Source organism: Rhinoderma darwinii, chromosome 2 (genome assembly GCF_050947455.1).
Source record: "Rhinoderma darwinii isolate aRhiDar2 chromosome 2, aRhiDar2.hap1, whole genome shotgun sequence".
Lineage (NCBI taxonomy): Eukaryota > Metazoa > Chordata > Amphibia > Anura > Rhinodermatidae > Rhinoderma > Rhinoderma darwinii.
Genome location: NC_134688.1, coordinates 18,181,201 through 18,202,689, shown reverse-complemented (window position 1 = coordinate 18,202,689; position 21,489 = coordinate 18,181,201). Strand labels below are relative to the sequence as shown.

The window sequence follows — 21,489 nt, the reverse complement described above, 5'->3', positions numbered from 1 at the left end:
TATAACTACTATAATACTGCCCCCTATGTACAAGAATATAACTATTTTACGTGCTGCAGATATCACACATTGTTACTGCGACAGATGACCATTTGAGATCACGTTATTATGTGGACATATTGCTGCCGCATGAATTTGCCTGTAAACATACAACTTCATTTTGAGTGGCAAAAAATCAAACATTGTATAGATTGGGGGGCGCTAGTTCACGATTTTGCACTTTGATCTACCGAAAGAAGTTAGATATATATTTTTGGTACATAAAATCCCCATTGGACCCTGGCCTTGAAAAGACTTCGATTCAAAGACAGATTACCAAGCGGTTTTAATAGTTTATGTCTCTTTGCCAAGGGACATTGCTTGTTCAGCCGAGCATCCAGCTGTGTGACGTAAGGTAAATTGTAATCTAGTGTAGACTTAACCTTCCAAGTAGATGCTCTCAGCACAACGACTAAGGGCGGGTTCACACATGGCGGATTTTCACTTAAATTCCGCTGCGGACACTCCGCAGCGTTAATCCGCAGCGGAGCCGTTTCTCCATTGACTTTCACTTTAATTTAGCAGTGTTCGTTTACACGATGCGTACAATTCCGCTGCGGAGCATAGGCTGCGGAGCGGAATGTGGTGTCCGCAGCATGCTCTGTCTGTTGCGGAGCAGTGGCGGACTGGTTGCGAACTCATGGCGGAATTTCTCCATTGACTTCAATGGAGATTCTAAGTTCCGCAATGAAGTCCGCAGCTGTCATGCACATGTTATGTGTGCTGCGGATGCGTCTTGCTTTTTTAACTTGACATTTCTTCATTCTGGCTGGACCTATGTATTTCTAGGTCTACAGCCAGACTGAGGAAGTCAATGGGGCTCCCGTAATGACGGGAGCGTTGCTAGGAGACGTCAGTAAATAGTCACTGTCCAGGGTGCTGAAAGAGTTAAGCGATCGGCAGTAACTGTTTCTGCACCCGGGACAGTGACTACCGATCCCAATATACATGTATCTGTAAAAAAAAAAGAAGTTCGTACTTACCGAGAACTCCCTGTTTCTGTCTCCAGTCCGGCCTCCCAGGATGACGTTTCAGTGTAAGTGACGGCTGCAGCCAATCACAGGCCAAGCACAGGCTGCAGCGGTCACATGGACTGGCGCGTCATCCAGGGAGGTCGGGCTGGATGCCGAAGGAGGGACGCGTCACCAAGACAACGGGCGGTAAGTATGAATTTCTTTTACTTTCACTAGGGAAAGTGCTGTCCCTTCTCTCTATCCTGCACTGATAGGGAGAAGGGAAGCACTTTTCCCGCAGTCCGCAGCAGCTAGTCCGCATCAATTTTCTGCACATTTTGTGCAGATCCGCAGCCGTAATCCGCAACCCGGATTAGGTGCGGCATTGATGCGGACAGTTGCGGAGGAATTCCGCCATGTGTGGTCATGCCCTAACAGTGACACTAATACAGATTTAGGTCTCTGATTGAAAGGGTTAAACATACGGAACCTGTAAAGGATAAAACTGGGCATAGACTTAACAATTTTATTAACGATCCAGCCAATAATGACTAATCAAAATCCGTAACTATTTAATCTATATGACTAATATGAGTCGGCCGAATAGAAGGAAGTGTGTCATTGGTTAGAACGTGCATTGAACAGCCTTTGAGGTTCTTCTCGGGTTTTTATGGCACTTTCACCCAAAATGAAAAATGTGTCCATATATTAGTAAATCTGAAGTTAGAGTTGCTTCCGAAGTTTGGTAATTATATATTCGTATTAACAGGCTATTTGATAGCCCCGCCAAACATGGTGCGACCAGGTCAGTGCCGCTATGATTGTCCTTACCCTTAATTTCCAGCCCGGTACCATGCCAAGCTGGGCAGTAAAATCCAAAAGGGATTAGTGGAGTAGTTGCCCATAGCAAGGAAAATGAGAGCTGAAATCTGATTGGTTGCTATGGGCAAGTGCTCCGCTAATCCCGGTTTTATTTTACTGCCCAGCTTGGCATGGGACCCGGCTAGAGGTTCAGGATAATTGCTCATTTCTGAAGTGGTTGTTTGACAGCCCTCACAGATGAACTTTTCTGCCAGGAAATAAAGAAAAACATATTTAGATTTCCCTTCCAGAGTATAGTCTGGGACAATGCGGTTTTATAATTTTGTGTGCTGTGAATAATTCCTATAAAATAATCCGTGCTGAGTTCGCCACTGGGCCGTAATGGCATTAGCGCCGCTAATTGTACACTGCAGATGGCCACAAACTCTCTAAAGTTGTAAATGTTGTTCGGTACAAAAATTCTGAGACCAAAAAGAAAACGAGAAACCATCTGTGGTCATGTTCTCTGCGCCCTGCTCTCTAGTTAATCCTATTGCCTTACACCAGAGAAACGGTAAAACAACTACATGAAGTTATGAGGCTCATTGCTAACATTTCCTTAAAGGGCTTCTCCACCTTCGCAACCATTTTTTTCTCTCCAATGCATCTAAAAGGGGAAAATAAAAGCAACTTTGCAAATAGTCTTAATTAAAAATCTCGTACTTTTTTTTTTATTAAAGGGGTTGTCCAGGTTGTGGGCTGTTTTTTTGTTTTGTTTTTATACTGATGACCCATCTACAGTATAGGTCATCAGTATATGATAGGTGGCGGCTCCGGTGCTGGAAGCAGTTGGGTCTGACCACTATATAGCAGCCGTGCTGGTTTACTGCAACCATGCTCCTATTAACTTGGAGCAGAGAGGCTGCTATACTATGGGTGGAGCCATCTGCTTCCGGCACCAGCCACTGCATAGATTCCGGCGCACGGAGGCAGCCGGAACAGCTGATCGGTGCAGGTGTCGGACCCCCACCAATCATATACTGATGACCCATCCTTAGGATAGGTCATAAATATGAAAAACTAAGTATTAGGCTCCTATACAGTCCTATGTGTCTCTATGGTAACAGACTGCAAACAAAGCCTGTGTAGTCTGATCCCGCAGTCATATTCCCTTCCACCTTCCTTTACTTCGTACTAAGATATATTTGCTATTTTAGGGGGACAGATGGATTGCAAAATGATTTCAGAATCAAACTATACAGTCTGTTAGCAGTCTAGAGAGAACATCCCTATAAAGTGCCTCTCCACCCAAATAATAAAACTCCTTTGTGCTCATAATTGTTTCTCTTCTCTTAGTCTACATAGAATTTCACCTGTAAGAGCAGCAGTTTGTACTCGACAGCTGCTCTTTCTCTAGGAAGTTTCAACCATTGTCACCCATTTTGCATCATACAGAGAACTTTCTATGGTCACCCGGCCACCCAACGTTTATATGAATATAAAAAAAACTTTTCCTGCTGCTCATTTCTCCTTCCATTCGCCACTCCATTCTCTATACTTGGCAGTTTTGTGTATGTAGCTCCCAATGCCTGTGCCTTCTCGGATTGGAAAACATGGGAAACATAGTCCTGCACTATAAACTAAGGTCCTCCTGCAACCTAGAGCAATTTTACGGATTTAGATTATGTTCAGATGTAGCAGAATTTTTTGCTATTCGTTTTGCTGCAAATTTGGAGCGATTCCTTCACGATTGCAATGCAAAGGTTGAAATCCGCAGCTTGTCTTATCAGCAGCCTGCCCTAAAATCCACACTGAATGTGATCTTTGGGGATTTTCCATCACTACGTTTCTATTGTATGTTATGTTAATGTCTGATTAATGGAAGTCTGACCACTGAGATCCCTATCGATCCAACGAACGGTGGCCGAGCAAGTGTGGTTACTCTATATTCTAGTCAATGAGATATAGCTTCTCTCACTTCACTTCCTGCTCTGCAGCTGATATTGAAGCCTCACCTCACAGGCTTCCTGCTTTGCCACCCGCCGCATTCACTCTCCACATAATACTGATCTGTGCTCCTTTAAGCTAATTCTCTCTGATTTCTGGTTCAAATACAGGAGGAAGCATCTAAAATGCAGCAGAGAGCTCTCCGTATTAGCAGTATTATGTGCAGCATGCAAAGCAGGATGTCTGAGAGGTGCAGCTTCAGCCAATATCTGCATAGCAGGAAGTGATAAATGAGAAGGGAGCGTAATAACTTCTCCTTTAAAGTCAAATAACATGCAGACATTTTTTTTTTTCTGTGGAGTTACGGACCTATAATTTACCAAGCTTCTTGGAAACTTGCATTTGGAGAATTAGCAGCCCTGGTATGTTGCATGACCCAGAGAAATTCTCCCAGAGTTTCATTTTAACAAACCGGCATGAAGCCCTCTAAACTCCGCTCTGGTTAAGATTCAGATGACAACCCCTTCTCTGCAGATTGCCAGCTCCTGGGACTCATCTGCTCCTGGGAAGATCATCGTGGGATTCTCCGGGCCGGCCATACACTTCCCCTGCAGCGGCAACTACTAAGACAATTTAGTATTACATGCCGGCCATTCAAGTAAATAGCTGATGATTTAATACATGGGTGGACAGGGTCCGCGAGAGTGGGAGTTGCTCTTATTTAGTTGCTCCTCGCTCTGGCTCCTAGAAGAGATCGTGAGCGGGGCCCCCTTCCTCTATGATGTCCATATGCCCAAATAGGAAATATGGACAGGGGTTGTCTTTTATGAGCTATAGCCGCACATCTTTCCATTATGAAGGGGATTCCTGTCCCACTCCATGGGAAAAACCGCTCTTCCAGGTGACAAATGTCCCACTGAAACCGCTTCCTTTTTTATTACTATATTCAGCTATTGAATGGATTTGGACTCCAGGTAGTCCTGTCTTCTGTTCATGATTTCTCAAGATTGTCTCCATCCATCTTCTTGATGCTCATCCTTTTCTTTCTTCTCCTTTCAACTTTTCCAAGCATTATTTTCTTCTCTAAGGGTATGTTCACACGATGAGAGGCATTTACGTGTGAAAAGACAGACTGTTAACAGCTGCCTCGTTTCACACGTAAATGCTCCTCCTCACATTTTACGAGCCGTCTGAGACGCTCGTAAATCTTGAGCTGTGCTTCATTGAGTTCAATGAAGAACAGCTCAAATTACGTGGCAAAGAATTGCCCTGCACTTCTTTGCCGAGGCAGTCCATTTACGCGTCGTCGTTTGACAGCTGTCAAACGACGACGCGTAAATTACAGGTCTGCACAATACGTCGGCAAACCCATTCAAATGAATGGGCAGATGTTTGCCGACGTATTGTAGCCCTATTTTCAAGCGTAAAACGAGGCATAATACGCCTCGTTTACGCCTGAAAATAGGTCGTGTGAACCCAGTCTAATGGTTCCTCGGTATAGTCATTAGGTTTCCAAGGGGATTAGTCAAAGGATCTAGTTATTTTCCTGCCAAAAAGTATTCACCAATATTTAAAGACGTCAATACTTTTCTTGCTCACTTCTTTATTGTCCAACTTTTACATCCATAAAGAAACACCGAAAATGTTGTAGTCCCTATAAACCTCATCCTCGGACTCGTCATTACACGTGTTGATCTTTTCTTCATCATCTGATAAATGAGTGCTATCTACAGATGAGTGTCACTGGTTTGGCTATTAACATGGGTCATGTTTCCAGGTTCTCTTACATGGTAGTCACCTATAGGTGGCACTAAAATGACAGTGTTCTTCCTTCTTGAGGAGCGCTTTTGCCTATAAGACTTCTTACCAGCTGGATCCCCGCAAGGAGAACCCATACCTTCCAAAATCATCTTTGCTTTACCACGTGGCAGTCTAAAGTGAAAGCCTGGTTGTAGTTCCCCATCAGAATCAGAACAAGTTTGGATGGATATCTGGCAACAAGTCCGCCAACAAGTGCCATTAGCTTAAGATAGGGGAAGATGGCCACCAGCCCCCCCCCCCCCCCCCCAACACAGCAGCGTGAATATTTGGGTGGTTTACACAGGAGTTGGGAGAAGTTGGCTAGACATTGTCTCCCTTCCAGAATTACTTTGATAATTGATTTCTGTAGACAATAGCTTCTACAACTCCTATGTCCTCTCCATCTACACTAAGCTTAGCGTCTGTCCTGTTGTCATAGCCTCCAAACTTTTTTTAAATCATTTTTCCATTTTGTTAAAGGGACGGGGAAATCTGAATCATGAAAAAGAGATGTTTGCTCAGGATCACCCTCCAGTCAAGACTTTAGAAGAAGCTGTGGAGATATTAAAGCCTACAGCCATTATAGGTGGGTTGCAAATTACCATGTATTTACGCTTTACTGAAAATGGCGGTCAGTAGAAAAACAAAGCATATTGAATTCGTTAGGGACATACATAAAAAAAAAGAGGGCCACATAGCTAACATCGCAATGGAGCCCACATAGAATCCGGTTCACACCACCACACGCGCCCCATGTGAAGCATTTGCCCCATGTTACATAAGTGTTTGTGGTTATTGGTCCGATGTCTACAGCTCCTCTACTAATGCAACACAACACTTCCTGCCCATGTTTTGTTGGTTTATCCTTATTATGCAGGACATATCATTGATAAGGTCTAATAGGTTATTTGTGAATCAACCCATAAGAAATAGAACCTAATGACTAGTGATTGGCTCCAAAGTCACCTCCAAATGATGTTGAAGCTTTGTGGCCCGTTATTGTCTCAGAGCCTGGGTGCACCGGAAGATCCTCTGGTGGGCCAATCTGACCTGGTTTGTTTATATGGGTAAACATTGATGTGGATAGTGATTTTTGGATCCTCATAATACCGGATAATGTATATAGAGTTCAGTCGGGAACTGAGGAAGTGTTGTCATGAGGACATAGTAGACTAGCTGTAGACATTCGGGCTATAACTTCAAGCACACTTGTTTAAATTTACTAAACTAGAGTTTAATGTCTTCCACCATGTTTGATTATCTATATATTAAAGTAAGCTTTAATCCATGTTCATTAAAAACTTGACAAATTCTTTATAAAGTAGGGGATCATTTAGTACAGACACATTATAGAAAAAAAATCAGGGTTGTCCAGGCTTTATCACAGAAGGACAAATGTTTCTGTTGTAATTGCATTCATAAGCCAAATGATGATGAACAATTAAAGGGGTTTTCTCATCTTGGACATTTATGGTTTATCCACAGAATATGCCATAAAGGTTCGATAGATGCGGGTCCCACCTCTGGGACCAGCACCTATCTCTGGAATGGGGCTTCTTGATCCACGTTCTACCTTCTCTTGCTCTCCGACAACTGACTGACGAGGTGGTCGGAAGTACGGAAACAGTTGAGCTTGCTGATTCTGTTTCTTCTATAGAAGTGAACGGGAGTTACAGAGACAGCGTAGCAACTCGCTGTTTCCATAACCCTCATTAACTTCTATGGGAGTTACGGAAACAGCATAGCTCAGCGAGCTTGGCTGTTTGCGTACTCCAGACCACCTTGTCAGCCATTGGCCGGAGAGCAAGAGAAGGTATGACGAGGGGTCAGGGGGCCCTGCTCTAGAGATAAGTGCCATATGTGGATATGCCATACATGTCCAAGATGGGAAAACCCCTTTAATATGCAGTCATTGGTGGTGAAATGTTTGGTTGTTTTTAACAGGTGTTGCTGCCATCGGAGGTGCGTTTACAGAAAAGATATTGAAAAACATGGCTGCTTTCAATGAACGACCAATTATATTTGCACTAAGTAATCCAACCAGCAAGGCAGAGTGTACGGCAGAGCAGTGCTACCAGCTGACAGAGGTATGGCAAGATTTTCCCCCGATCCAGCCAGTGTTCAAGTTCACGTGACTTAGTGGCCACATCTTCCAATGGCTCTAGCTCTGTACAGCGCTGGAATCAATGGTCTCAATTAAAATACATAAATAATTCTGCATCTCGGAAATCACTAACAACCATGAAATATTTTGCAGCAAGTCTTACACTTATTCGAACTTATGGAACCTACCAACTTATAAACACCCAAGGAATAATTAGCATTTTGGCAACGACGTACATACAGGACGAGGGGCCTCAAAGCAAAGATAAAAATAAGGCCCCTTCCGGGAGCTGACTGACACCACCACCCTCATAGCCTGGTGTCCCTATCCCATTTTCCACTTTGTTTGCAAACATTGTGGCACACGTGGAAACCCCTCAATCTTGGGCAGATTCGCTATATGTCTATAAGAGATATTCATCAATCCCACACTCACATTTGCCCTTTCAAACTATTGTAGGTCAAATTTGTCAGGGTGAACGTTAAAGGATTAAAGACATCTAAGACATTTATGCAATATCCACGACATATGCGATAAATGTCTAAATACAGTAAGTGACCCGCACTTACTGTATACCCAAAAAAGTGTCACCCGACCCCCACTCTGTCTGGTGAGGCTGCTACCAGCCACCTCATCCAGACGGGGAATCATTGGAGCGGTGGTGGCTCACTTGAGCGGGTTGGGGGACCCCCGTTCTGGATATAGGTTCAGGTGTCCGCGCTAGGACTTGCATCTACCAGACATTTATAGCATATCCCGTAGAATTCCTCTTTAACAAGGTTCTGGGGTGGAGTTGCTCTTTAATAAAATATTACCCTGGATTATCATTTTCATAACATTTGTCTTCCATGCTCCAGGGTCGTGGCATTTTTGCCAGTGGAAGTCCATTCTCTAAGGTGACGCTTCCCAATGGTCAGACCTTTTACCCAGGTCAGGGAAATAACGCTTATGTCTTTCCCGGCATAGCTCTGGGGGTCATCGCATGTGGCGTCCGACACATCTCTGAGGATATCTTCCTAACCACAGCAGAGGTTCGTATTTCTAGCCTTGATTTAAAGTAAAGTTCCACCTAATATTAACATTGGCTATATAGCTGGCCAGCAAAAATCTACTTACTGTGTAAAATTCTTAAAAAATTATTTTTCCAGTTAATTTTTATGGTGTAGCTACCTGGAAACCGTCAACAAGCTGTTGTTGATAGATCTTATTATGGATGACGTCACTACCCAGCACAGCTTAACTTATTAACACATGAACATAGAGTCTGATGAACATATGTCCCTCCAACATGTTCTTTTATCTTATTTGAATCCAGTGTTAATCTTGTCTCCTCTTAGGCTATTGCAGAAGATGTGACTGCAGAAAATCTAGCAGAGGGCAGGTTGTATCCACCACTAAGTACCATAAGGGAAGTTTCCCTCAAAATTGCCATCAAGGTAAGTGTCTCCAGTCCTACCTACCATGGTTCTTCAGTCATTTGATTTTGACTTAAGTCCTTAAGTCATCTTCTTTCATACTCTATTAAAGGTTAACTATTCAAAAAACTTCTGAGATGTCATAGTGACATGTCAGAAGTTTTGATTGGTGGGCATCTGAGCACTGAGACCCCACCGATCACTAAAACGAAGCGGCAGAAGGTGGGTGAGAACTGAACCAATTTGTTTCTGATCACCTCTTCTCGGAAAGCAGAGCAGTTGGTGTACGGGCTAATAGACCTTCGATTGAGCCCGTACACTCATTGCTCAGTGTTTCGAGAAAAGCCGATCAGAAACTAAGCTGTTTAGCGCTCACCCGAGTGCTCCTGCCGCTTTGTTTTAGTGATTGGTGAGGGTCTCAGTGCTCGGGCCCCCACCGACCAAAACTTCTAACATGTCACTATGACATGCCAGAAGTTTTTGAAAGCTAATTACCCTTTAAGCTGCTTCTTATTTATATCTCTATTTTGGGAAAGCTGGGTTATAACCAATATGATCACCATTGCAACTCTGACCGGGCTTTCCTAGCTTCCTGAATAGCAAATGTCCTTTTCTAAAACAGAGATCCAAATCCCTTACATAGACATTGAGAAACATGATAAAATTCTGTCTGCCTGAAGCCACCACTAGGGGGACCTTTGGAGCTTACTGCATACTGTTTATACATTGAACTCAATAATAAAAACACAGTATGCTTATAAGCCCCCTCTAGTGGTGACTGCCAGCAGTCAGAATTACATCATTTAACTCTGTCTATGCCTGGGATTTGGAGCTCTGTATCAAAGTACCTCAACCAGATCAATACAGATTTAATAAAAATAAAAAATCAGCACAAAAAGTTGGACATAAAAATGACATGTAGTTAAAAGGCTGGACATAACACTCTCTTTATGGCTATCGGCAACATGTAAACTTTTTGTAACCTGACTTTTCTATTTTAACTATCCAGCTACAGCTGCAGTCCACAGGAATACTTTGAGTTGCATGTACAATTCCTTTCTGCATTGTCGATATAGACAGTGCAGCAGGGTGTGTGCGCTTAGTGGCAGCTGCAAGAAATGGGAGTCAATTCATACAGAAATAAGTCAGAAAATATCTGACTAATAGGTGACCCTCCCCTAGAGACTAGGCAGTGGCAGAGAAGCTGCATACAGATCCTTATCTGTGTATATAGTGTTTCTATCCTACCTTATCTAGGCCTCCAGCCATACAATAGAGCTGTCATTAAATCCCATGCCCTCTAATGATATTGAGATGACTGCTTATTCTTTCCCAGTCTATACAGCAAAGCTAACAAGTGACCTGCAGAAAACAGGGCGTATCAGCCAATTGGGTATGATCTACTGGCCAGTGTGAAAACTTCACTACATTAAGATTTATTTTTTTTGCGAATAGTAAAAAAAAGTATTAAAATGTCACTACCTTAAATAAAATATGTTTATTGGAAAGTCACGACGCAAAGAGTCTCCATGTTGCCCCAGTTTAACACAATGTGAAACATGTCAACTATGTTACCCTCTTCCAATAGATCTGCAAAAATGTAATGGCCCTTGAAGATGTTTTACCACTGCATTAAATTTTCTAAAAAGTCCTACACGGTGTTCCCCTTTCCCGAAATAGACGTACCGCATCATCGGTGTGTTACAAAGCAATTTTCTTGACCTCCCTCTCCCTGGCGCTGCGGTTCTGCTGTTGTTTCCGACTACTCATTCATAACGGGCGATCTTTTCTGTGGTGCCATATGACCGCTCATTGTCCTTCCAAAACTATGTTTCGCTGAGGTGCGCTGCGGGAGCTTAGCTGTAGACAGTGCTTATACCAGGACGAGAGCACCGCACATCCAGGATTTGACTGTTCTACATAGACACAGCAAAGGGAGAATCACAAACTGAGATATACACTGTGCGTGCTCGTCCTTAATAAAAGTGAACTACAGGAGGACATCACTACTAACAACAGAAAATAGACAAGAGTAAGGTATGGGGTATATCTCGATTTTATAGTACGTATACCGGGCAAAATGTAGAAATAGTGTACATCACACATAAATATTATTTCCTGTGTTCTTTAGGCCTTATTCACACAACCATGCAGTATTTATTGACTATAAATACTGCACGGACAGGCCATGGGCGGGCCACGGACTGTCACCCGGACCTCACATTAAAAAAATAGGCGCACGGTTCGTAAATGGAAAAAATAGGACATGTTCTATTTTCCACGGGTCATTTCTACAGCTCAGACATACACCTGTAAATATACGGGATGGTGTCCGTGGCCAATAGAAATGAATGGTTCAGTATTTAATCCGCAATTACGGATAGGTAATTGCGAATAATAATTACGGTCGTGTGCATGAGGCCTTCACATGGGTTATAAATGATATGATAGTAAATCCCCTTTAATGAATAAACAGAATAGATAAAACCCAAAACTCCGAGCCCTAAAATACAGCTATGACTGAGATTGCATTGGTTGAGCCGGCCTCATATTCTATAATTTTGTATAATGATGAGAACATTAACCACACAACGCAATGTTCCTGTAATTTGGAGGCTGACGCTTCCAGCACACATTTGCAGAGTCGTTTTCCTCGGCTCCATACACAATGTATTCTTCCTATAATTGTTCTCCGCAGTCTATAATACTCATGTACTTCATAACGAATCGTTCTTATTATCGCTTCCTTAGATTGTCGACTATGCTTACAAGAATAATTTGGCTTCCTGGTATCCAGAACCCAAGGACAAGGAGGCGTTTGTAAAGTCCCTGGTCTACAGTCCTGACTACGACTCTTTCACCATTGACAATTACCATTGGCCGGAAGAAGCAATGCAGACGCAAGACGTGTAGCCTGCACCCTGCCACGGTCATTTCATGTTGCACTGTTTAACGATCCAAGAGGAAACAAAGAAACAAACTCATTTTAAAGCTTCCCATAATCCATACAGCATGGGGGAACCATCAATGATTGTAATACAAGTCATCACCTGATCAGTGGGTTTAACGAGAATCCGTCATGGTGGATAGCACATTTATGAATTAATATATCCTGCCATGGCTTAATGGGTAGCAGCTCTCATCTAGAGATTCGGACCTCTGGACCATTACCCATGTTGTATGCAAATGGACGTATTGAAAGGTGTCGGACATTTTTAGCGCATCGGGACACCGAAGTTCATGATTGACATCTTACAAGCCTGTCCCAGATGGAGCTATTTGCATAAGACATGGGTAAAGATCCCTATATCCTCACCCGACCAAGGTTGCTACCCTTGGACCGAGACGAAGCCCCGGAGTCACAGCTGGTCATACCCCAGTAATTAAGTTCTCCTTCAGTTACAGTTCCTCATATTATCCATGATGGTTTATTGATTACTGACTGCTGGAACCCCTAATGCTGCCTATTAAAAAGCGCCACTCACAACTTGGCACAGTGTTGAAAATTGCAATATAATCCCAATCAAGTGAATGGGTCTGTATTGCAAAAGCGTATAATGATGGAACATGAGTGGCGCGGTTTTGAAAATAAGCCAAAGTGGTTGCTCCGCCATAGCGAGTGTCTTAGCCCATTCATTCAAGGCATCAGGGGGGGTCCCAGTGGTCGCACCCCAACTAATCAGACATAGATGACCCATCTTATCAATATGCCATCAATACAGTAGGGAACATGCCCTTTGAAAACCGTAGTTGTCCTAAATATTGCCACCCCATTTCTATTCATATTCCCCATAAAGAAATATTGAATGCACGGTTAGATTGCAGAGCCATCAAATTTATAGATGGAAAAAATCCAAATGGGTAATACTGGTTCATACCATCACACCCATCATCCTGGGGCAGGACAGTCCAAAGCTGGTTGTACCCCTCCCCCCCACCATTACCACCACCACCACCACCTCCCAGGCCCTGGAAGTTCACAAAATGGGGACAAGGCTAACCTAAACAAATCCCCCTTCTCATTGGCCTTTAAGTAACTGCATGGGCAGCCTCTATGGTGTCTAGGGTCCTTTCATCATCCTCAATCTGTGTTCTTCGGGAAATAGTGAAGCAAAAGGCGCTATAATCTGTTGCCAGTTCACAGTGAAAGTTACACTCCAAATGACTGATGAAAATGGCTGCCAACGCAGTGCTTCATGACTTTACAAATTTATTGCATTTATTGCATTCTTTTGTACATCGTTGCACCAACAAAATGGCCGCTCCCATGCTGTGCAGACACATTGCTAACATGGCTCATAATATGTCCATGGGGGTCAAGAACCCAGAAAGAGTTTAAAACCACTGAAATGGATGTCTGCAACAATATTTTGCCCACATGTATATCAAATGTACAGTAAGTTTGGCCATTATATAATCAAAGGACAAACATATGTGTAAGGTAAAAGACTAGGCCTCATGTATAGAAACAAAGGGCAAACAAAGGCCGAGACGAACAAAGCCCCATCCTGTGGTATCGGTGTTGTCCCTGATGACCGTCATTGGGGGACTGTTAGTCAGGCAACATAGTCATTAAATTGCCAGCAGAAAGTCGCCTAAAAGTCTGTGGTCAACTTTTACCTGATATTTTATCACTTACCGTTTTCTGTACTGTGGATCAGAGGCCGAGTCTTTTCCAGTTTGTAAAATTTTCCCTCGTGTATTGGTGTCGGGGGGACTTGTTGACTGACAAAAGGGGTTTTTCGGACCATATGTCACATCGGTGGGGTCCGGTAACTAAGACCCTGCTGATATTGATAACAAATTGGGATATTCACGGAGAGCTGACCACACATGTGTGACCACCTCACCATTGAAATTAATGGGTGTCCCTGTTGTCCTCATTCGACTGTACGCAAAAAATTACATTCTTGACTGGCGAAAGATGGAAGCCGTCCGTAAATTATATAGGCTATTGGTGTAAAAAAAAAAAAGTTGTGCTCATAACCGGGTCTTGGCGTAGCGTGTAACCCCAGTCTTAGGCTTCATCCGTTCCTTAAACCAATGTCCGGATTCTTCGCCCTTGTGGTGGTTCCTCTGTATATGCACTGACTTCCTATGTGACCGAATGTTTCTATTATACTCGGACCACCAGGAAACTTTTATACTTGTAACTCCTTTTAAAATAAACCTGCTTCTTTTAGATGACGCTTTGTAGTGTTTTACAGCAGCTCGTTCCTGTGTAATGCTTTAATATAAACTCGAAATTCATGCTAAAAATTACTTTCCGCTTATCGTTTGCCTATCTGTTATTACAGATTAATGCTTCAGGCATTATGGTTTTATGGGACACATATACAGGGGTCCTATGTGACGCACAAATGGATGATGCCCAGGGGTCTTTTGAGCCTTAGTCTACTTTGTTCTTCTGCAAATCTAAACATATAGAGATAAAGGCGGCGGATGAGTGGAGGGGCTCTTTTAGGATGTCCCATATGGTGTTGTCTGCTATCAGGTCACCTTCCATTAAAGAGGATCTGTCAGGAGCTTATTAAAGCCCTATTTCCTAACTAATCTAATAGGCGCTACGATGCTGATAACTAGTGTCATTTATTTTATTTTTGCAAAGTTATGTGCCTTTTTCTAAATATGTGAATTTGGCTACACTTGCCAAATAGAAGGTGACTTTCTTTTCACTATGGCGGTGTAATGTGTTCTGTATGACGCTGTCCCGTCAGTATCATACAGTTCTCCTCTTCCCTGCCCAGCAACACAGCGTGATCATATAGTATACAGCTTTCATTCCCAACTGTGTTTTCAACTGGCGATATCTACGGTTGTGTCACAGCTAGAACTGCGATCCATCTGGTGCCATATTAAAGATTAGAATCTCATCTTCCATATGCCACCAGAACTGCTGTCCGAGGTGGTCCACAGCTGGAGATATAGCTGATCCCCTTCCCTCCAGCCTCAGTCTCTCACACTGGGTGAAGCAGCTTCATGCTGATAGGACAGCGTCAGAGGCTGTGAGGAGGCTCCACCTCTGGGGAATCGCTGCTGTTACCTCTCACTTGTCTAGTATAGCCTCATTTGCATATTTAGAAAAAGGCTCATAACTTCTAAAACAATAAACATTTTGGGACACAATTTTTACTAGCATTATTAGTGTGACCGCGCCTATTAGATTATCTAGGAGATTGGCCATTACCAAACTAGTGACAGGTCCTCTTAAGTACCCTTTAAACTAACAGAGGGGAGGGGCTTAACAGAGGCACGATTAGTAAGGCGGGATTCACACGACCGGGTCCCGCCCGAGCCCGAGTGCCGGCCGGTAAAATTGGCCATTTTGCCCGGCCGGTTTGCATAAAGTTTTGCATCCGTTCCGGGCCGGGCAGATCTGGACAGTGACATCAGCGGCAACTCCTGAAGGGGAATCCCCATGTGTTCGGGGATTCCACTTCAGGAGTTTCCCCTGATGTCACTGCCCAGATATGGACAGAGACATCAAGCGCTCTGTCCAGGAGCGGAATCCCCGAAAACACGGGGATTCCGCTCCTTCAAGGAGCTAAAGTGCGGCTAGCACATAGCAGAGTGGGGAGATACCTCCCCGCCCTGCTATAGTGGCGTCGTTACAGTAGTAGCAGTCGCAGCAGCAGCTGCTAGCGGCGCCATCGAAGGTGTCGCCGGGCCAGGGCGCTTTTAAAACAAGCAGGGGAAGGGAGCCAGCGCAGCGCTCCCTTCCACCTGCTGTACACCCCGGCCCTGCTACACAGTGTACAGCGTAGCCATTCGTCAGAATGGCATCAACTCCTCCTCCTCACATGCACTCTGCGCTGTGAGGAGGAGGAGACAGAGCGCAAGCCACGGAAAACCCGGCCATCACTCGGGACACATCCCGGTGATGGCCGTGTATTACCCGGCCCCATAGACTTCTATGGGAGCCGGGCGGCCGGGCACCCGGCCGAAAATAGAGCATGTCCTATTTTTTGACAGCCGGTTTTCTCGGCCGTCAAAAAATCGGTCGTGTGAATAGCCCCATTAGGGGTCTATTATTCCTAATGCAGCCGGGTGAATGAGGCCTAAGGGTGTATTCACACAGCTGTATTTTCAGTCCATATATATTTCTTGCACAACAAAGGGAAGAAGGAAAACTATAAAATTCCTGTTTTCCTGCTTCCTAAGGGATCCACTACGAAAATACAGCTGTGTGAGTGCCTCCTTTAAAAAGGATTTATACCCAAAATGTAAAAATAATCTATATATTGGTAAGTCTGTTCAGTGGTGGGTACATTGCCGATGGGACCCTCTAGGTAACAATAGAATTAGGCAGGAACTGCGGGGGCAGGTTACCTGTTATTTCGGAGTGATTGGAAGGGGCATGGCTTAGTGACAACGTGGGTGTGGGCTTGCTATAGATACTACCACACAGTGCCCTCTGTAGAAAGTGCCAAACCCCCCTGTAGATAGTGCCACAGTGCCCCACAAACAAATAAAAAAAAAAAACATGTACTCGCCTAGTTCCGTTCACACGACGAATGGAGTTCCACAGCCGGGCTAGACCAGCAGCCTATGAGTTGTCGAGACAGGATCCTGGCGTAGGCCGGCGCGATGCAGTCATGTCATGGCCTGTGCAGGGATCCTGTCGCAGTGTTTTATAGGGTGCAGGCCCAATGAATGGTGGAGCAGGGAGCTGAAAGCTCTCTACTCCAACATAGTATTCAATTGTATCTGAGGAAGCAGATACAATTGAACGTGACAGCCGATTGTGGATCCGGGGCACTAAATCAAAAATCCAGGGCTTCTGCCCTGAATGACACTGACACTGACACACACACACACACACACACACACACACACACACACACACATCTGTCTCTGTTCACATTTGCATTGGAGCTTCCATTGCAAACGGCATCAGATTTAACGGGAGGAATAGTGATGCAAGCAACACTATTCTTGCTGTCGAAATGACTTGACACCACAACGGAGCCCTGATGATGTCAATTGTGTGACAACGGATCTGGCACTGCGTCGAGGCTTCTGATATAATCAGAAGCCACATCGTAGATGTGAACAGAGCCTTAGTAACAGTAAGGGTATGTTCACACTGCTTATTTTCTGCCCGTAAGCGGCCGAAAACTCGGAAGCAGAACGCCTCCAAACATCTGGCAATTGATTTCAATGGGAAAAGCGTTGTTCTGTTCCGACAGGGTGTTTTTTACGTGGCCGTTTTTCAAAACGGCTGCGTAAAAAAACGGCCGCGAAAGAGAAGTGCATGTCACTTCTTCGGCCGTTTTTGGAGCGTTTTTTCATAGACTCTATACAAAAACGGCCGTAAAAAAATGCCACTTAAAAAAACTTCTGAAAATCGGGTGCCGTTTTCCCTTGAAAACACCTCCGTATTTTCAGACGTTTTTTATTTTGTGTGTGAACATACCCTAAGGCCCTGTTCACACAGAGTTTTTTGGCGAGGAAACAACTCCGCAAAACTCGTCAAAAAACGCCCGAAAATGCCTCCCATTGATTTCAATGGGAGGCGGATATTTTTTTTTACCGCGAGCGGAAAAACCGCGTCGTGGTAAAAAGAAGCAACATGACCCATCTTGAGGCGGTTTCCGCCTCCAAAACCCCATTTCAATCAGTCAGAAACGGGAAAAAAAACGCCTCGACGAGTGTTTTGACGAGATTTTGTCAAACTACTGTGCAAAAAACGTCTGGAGCAGTTTTTGCAGGAGGAATTTTCCTCCTGCAAAAAACTCTGTGTGAACACAGCCTAACACTGGCTATTAATTTCTGACATAACCGGCTGACAGAATGACAGTGCATCATCAGCTTGGCAGTAATATGGCTGCACTTCCTGGGGAAATCCTCTTTTAAATGAAACTAGGTAGTACCCTTTGTTAGAGACTGAAAATACTGCCATGCTCTCTTTTTCCTGCAGGGGCACTGTGTAAAAAACAAGTATAACTAGAGCTGTTTAGAAACTACATTCAGGGGCTAATACCGAGGTGGGACAGCTCCAGAGCAAAATCAAAAAGTTTCCCGCCTGGGACACGTTGTCCACAGCCCCAAAAGCCAAACCTCTGCCAAACTAGTTTTTCAGTCAAGTTTGGTATCGGGTTTTAAAGACCCGAAATTTTTAGCAATTTCAAACATTTTAAATGTTCAGATTGTATGGCCTCCAGCAGCAGAAGACCGCAGTTCTACTCATGTCAGCTGAGAACAGGAATCTGGAGTGTCAAAGCACAGGCTGACCAAAAATTACCAGCTGAAGATTGCACCACCAAGCAGATGGTAGGACTAGGATTTGGAGTAAACCCAATGGATCCATTCTGCTTTTAGTAAATGGTAAAGGCTAGTGATAGTGGCGTAATGTGTGTGTGGGGGGGACATGTGCTGTCCGTGAAGCATTTACATTGAGATTATGATATTTGTCTCACGTTTTGTCCAGTTTGTACAGTTGTACTTTGTGACAATGTGTCAGTGTAGGTAGGAGCTCTCGGCACGGAGTCAGAGATGTGTGCTACTGCTGTGTTCGGCTCACAGAGCATTGCCTAGATTTCAGGTGTGGTTAAACGGGAGACTCCTAGTAAGCACAGTTCAGCCCAATCCACTGAGCTGCAATACCAGACACAGCCTATGGACAAGGGTGGCGCTGTTTCTGGAAGAAAGCGGACATGTTTTTTTAAACTTAAAGGTGTTGTCCGGGATTCAATGACTTTGTGTTAATGCTTGTTATTTATAAATGTAAATACATTTGTAATATACTTTCATTTTCCAAAGTGGCCCTGTTTCCAGATCCTGCCGTCGGGTACTTGACGGGTGACGTCACTCCCTGCACTGGCACTGGCCGCTTTGTTGATCTTGAATTATTTTCAGGGTATAAGACACGTCTCTTGTGTATGGGCTGTTCTGCTTCACAGCCCGTAACGTGCATGCGCTGTCACTGCTGTTCTCGCTGTCCCCGCTGTTCTCGCTGTCCCCGCTGTTCTCGAGATAACAGCAGGGGCCGCGCATGCGCGTTACAACAGAACAAGCCGATATATACCACGTCACAAGTGTCGTATACCCGGAAAATAATTCAAGATCAACAAAGCGGCAGAGCCGGAGCAGAGAGAGTGACGTCACCCGTCAAGTTCCCCACGGCAGGATCAGGAAACGGGGCCACTTTGGAAAAAGTATATTACAAATGTGTTTACATTTATAAATTACAAGCCTTAACACAAAGTCATTAAATCTCAGACAACCCCTTTAACTCGTAAAACCTCTTGAAGAAATGTTTCCGACACATTGTTGAATCCATGCTGAGAAGAATCTAGACTGTACTAATAAAACGGAGGTATATAGCCAGTACTAAACAAGTATCGATTACCATCAAAGTTTCTGTGTAGTGACATGATGTAGTGCTGGTTTTCTGCACTGGCAGACTGATGGGTTTTATGATACCCTTAGTGCCCACTTCTTCGCTAAAAATATTCTCGTGCCAGGTTCACTTTAAAGGATAACTAAACGGTTGAGATCATTTCAGCAGTTGAAAGACCTATTTCCACTAGAGCACAATATGTTTTATCAATATTTGCAGATCCGTCATGCCCTACAGGCGCAGGCGCATGTGGTGGACCTGACGGTCTGTGCTCTTGGGGTCCTGGAGTATGTGGGAAGGGCTGACACGACCAAAGGCCTGATCTCAATGGCGTACAGGAGCTTGCTGTCCAAACACCTGGGAAACCCGATGGTGCTGGTAAAAGCAAAATGGGAACGGGATGTTGGTCCATTGACTGAGGAGGAGTGGGAGGAGATATTAGCATCCACATGTCACTTATCGCTCAGTCTGGCGCAGAGGAGATCACAACTCTTCCTGATACATAGAGTGTATCGCACCCCGTGGGTATTAAAACAGATGGGTATTAGAGCGGATGCTAAATTTCCTAGGTGCACGGAAGAGAAGGCGGACATTCTGCATATGTTTTGGTCATGTGAGGCTCTGAGGACCCTATGGGGGGAAATATGGGATCTGATAAAGCAGGTGTATGGTCGGGAATTGGTGGCAGACCCTAAAGTTATGTTGTTGGGAGCGGTGGGAGAATTGGAGAGTGACAGAATGGCAAGCCTGGCAATTGCCAAGATATTATATCAAACGAGGAAATGCATTGCTAAACACTGGCTGGATGAGGAGCCACCAGGGATGAGGGAAATTGTAGGAATGTTGAACTATAATATCCTGATGGAGCATAAGATATTTTCTAAAAGGGGCACGGAAAAAAAAATTGAGAAACAATGGAGCAGATGGTTGGCCTGTCCCGAGGTGCTGTCACCTGAACTGAGCAGACTAAGGGGGGATTCACACGAGCGTGTATTCGGTCCGTGCGGGCCGCGTGGTTTTCACGCGGCACGCATGGACCAATACAAGTCTATGGGGCAGTACAGACAGTCCGTGCTTTTTGTGCAGCGTTTGTCTGCTGCGCAAAAAGCGCAACAGGTTCAACAACTCTGCGTATTTCGCGCATCACGCACCCATTGAAGTCGATGGGTGCATGAAAACCACGCAGGTTGCACGGAAGCACTTCCGTGCGAACCGACTGAAACATTGCACCAGCTGTCAAAAGGATGAATGTAAACAGAAAAGCACCACGTGCTTTTCTGTTTCCGAACATCCAAACGGAGTGTCTTTGCGATGAGCGAAGCCGGACAAGCGAACCGAACTTCACCGGGTTCGGCCGAACTCGTTTTGGCCGAACCCGGCAAAAAAATTATCGGTATGCGATGTCAGGAGATAGTCACTGTCCATGGTGCTGAAAGAGTTAAACTGTTTCAGCACCCTGGACAGTGACTTCCGATCCCAATAAACATGAACCTGTAGAAAAAAAAACGAAGTTCTGACTTACCGATAACTCCCGGCTTCTTCCTCCAGTCTGACCTCCCGGGATGACAATTAAGTCCAAGTGACAGCTGCAGCCAATCACAGGCCAAGCACAGGCTGCAGCGGTCACATGGACTGGCGCGTCATCCAGGGAGGTGGGGCCCGATGTCAAGAGAGGCGCGTCACCAAGGACGCGTCACCAAGGCAACGGCCGGGAAGTTCTTGGTAAGTACGAACTTTTTCTTTTTTTTCAACAGGTTTTTCGATATTGTGTTCGGCATTCACTGTCGAGGGTGCTGAAAGAGTTAGCTCTTTCAGCACCTTGGACAGTGACGGGCGTCGACAAGCCTCATCTCTATGATGCCGGCTGCGCTAAAATCACGCAGCCGCGCATCAGACACGCATGACACACACAGCTGTCAAATGGTTTTTGCGCGCGCAAAACGCAGCGTTGTTTGCGCGCGCAAAAACGCAACGTTCGTGTGTATCTGCCCTAAGGAACGAGAGTCGTCTGAGGAACTGGAGGTGATAGAGTCTGGAGCAAAAAAGGGGTGGTGGGGAAATTGGATAAGAGAAATGTGCTCTGACCAG

General features: G+C 44.6%; 1 protein-coding gene across 4 annotated transcripts in view; it reads left to right on the top strand.

Annotated features, from left to right (window-relative positions):
* The window catches only part of ME3 (malic enzyme 3), a 335,644-nt gene extending 321,403 nt beyond the window's left edge, over positions 1-14,241 (top strand). For all 4 annotated transcript variants that reach the window (XM_075851433.1, XM_075851434.1, XM_075851435.1 and 1 more), the window contains exons 11-15: positions 6,021-6,126; positions 7,485-7,627; positions 8,502-8,675; positions 8,982-9,080; positions 11,811-14,241. In XM_075851433.1, the coding sequence (XP_075707548.1) occupies positions 6,021-6,126; positions 7,485-7,627; positions 8,502-8,675; positions 8,982-9,080; positions 11,811-11,972 (684 nt within the window). In that variant the 3' untranslated portion in view covers positions 11,973-14,241. The remainder of the gene's footprint in view (positions 1-6,020; positions 6,127-7,484; positions 7,628-8,501; positions 8,676-8,981; positions 9,081-11,810) is intronic.
* Positions 14,242-21,489: the final 7,248 nt, after the last annotated feature.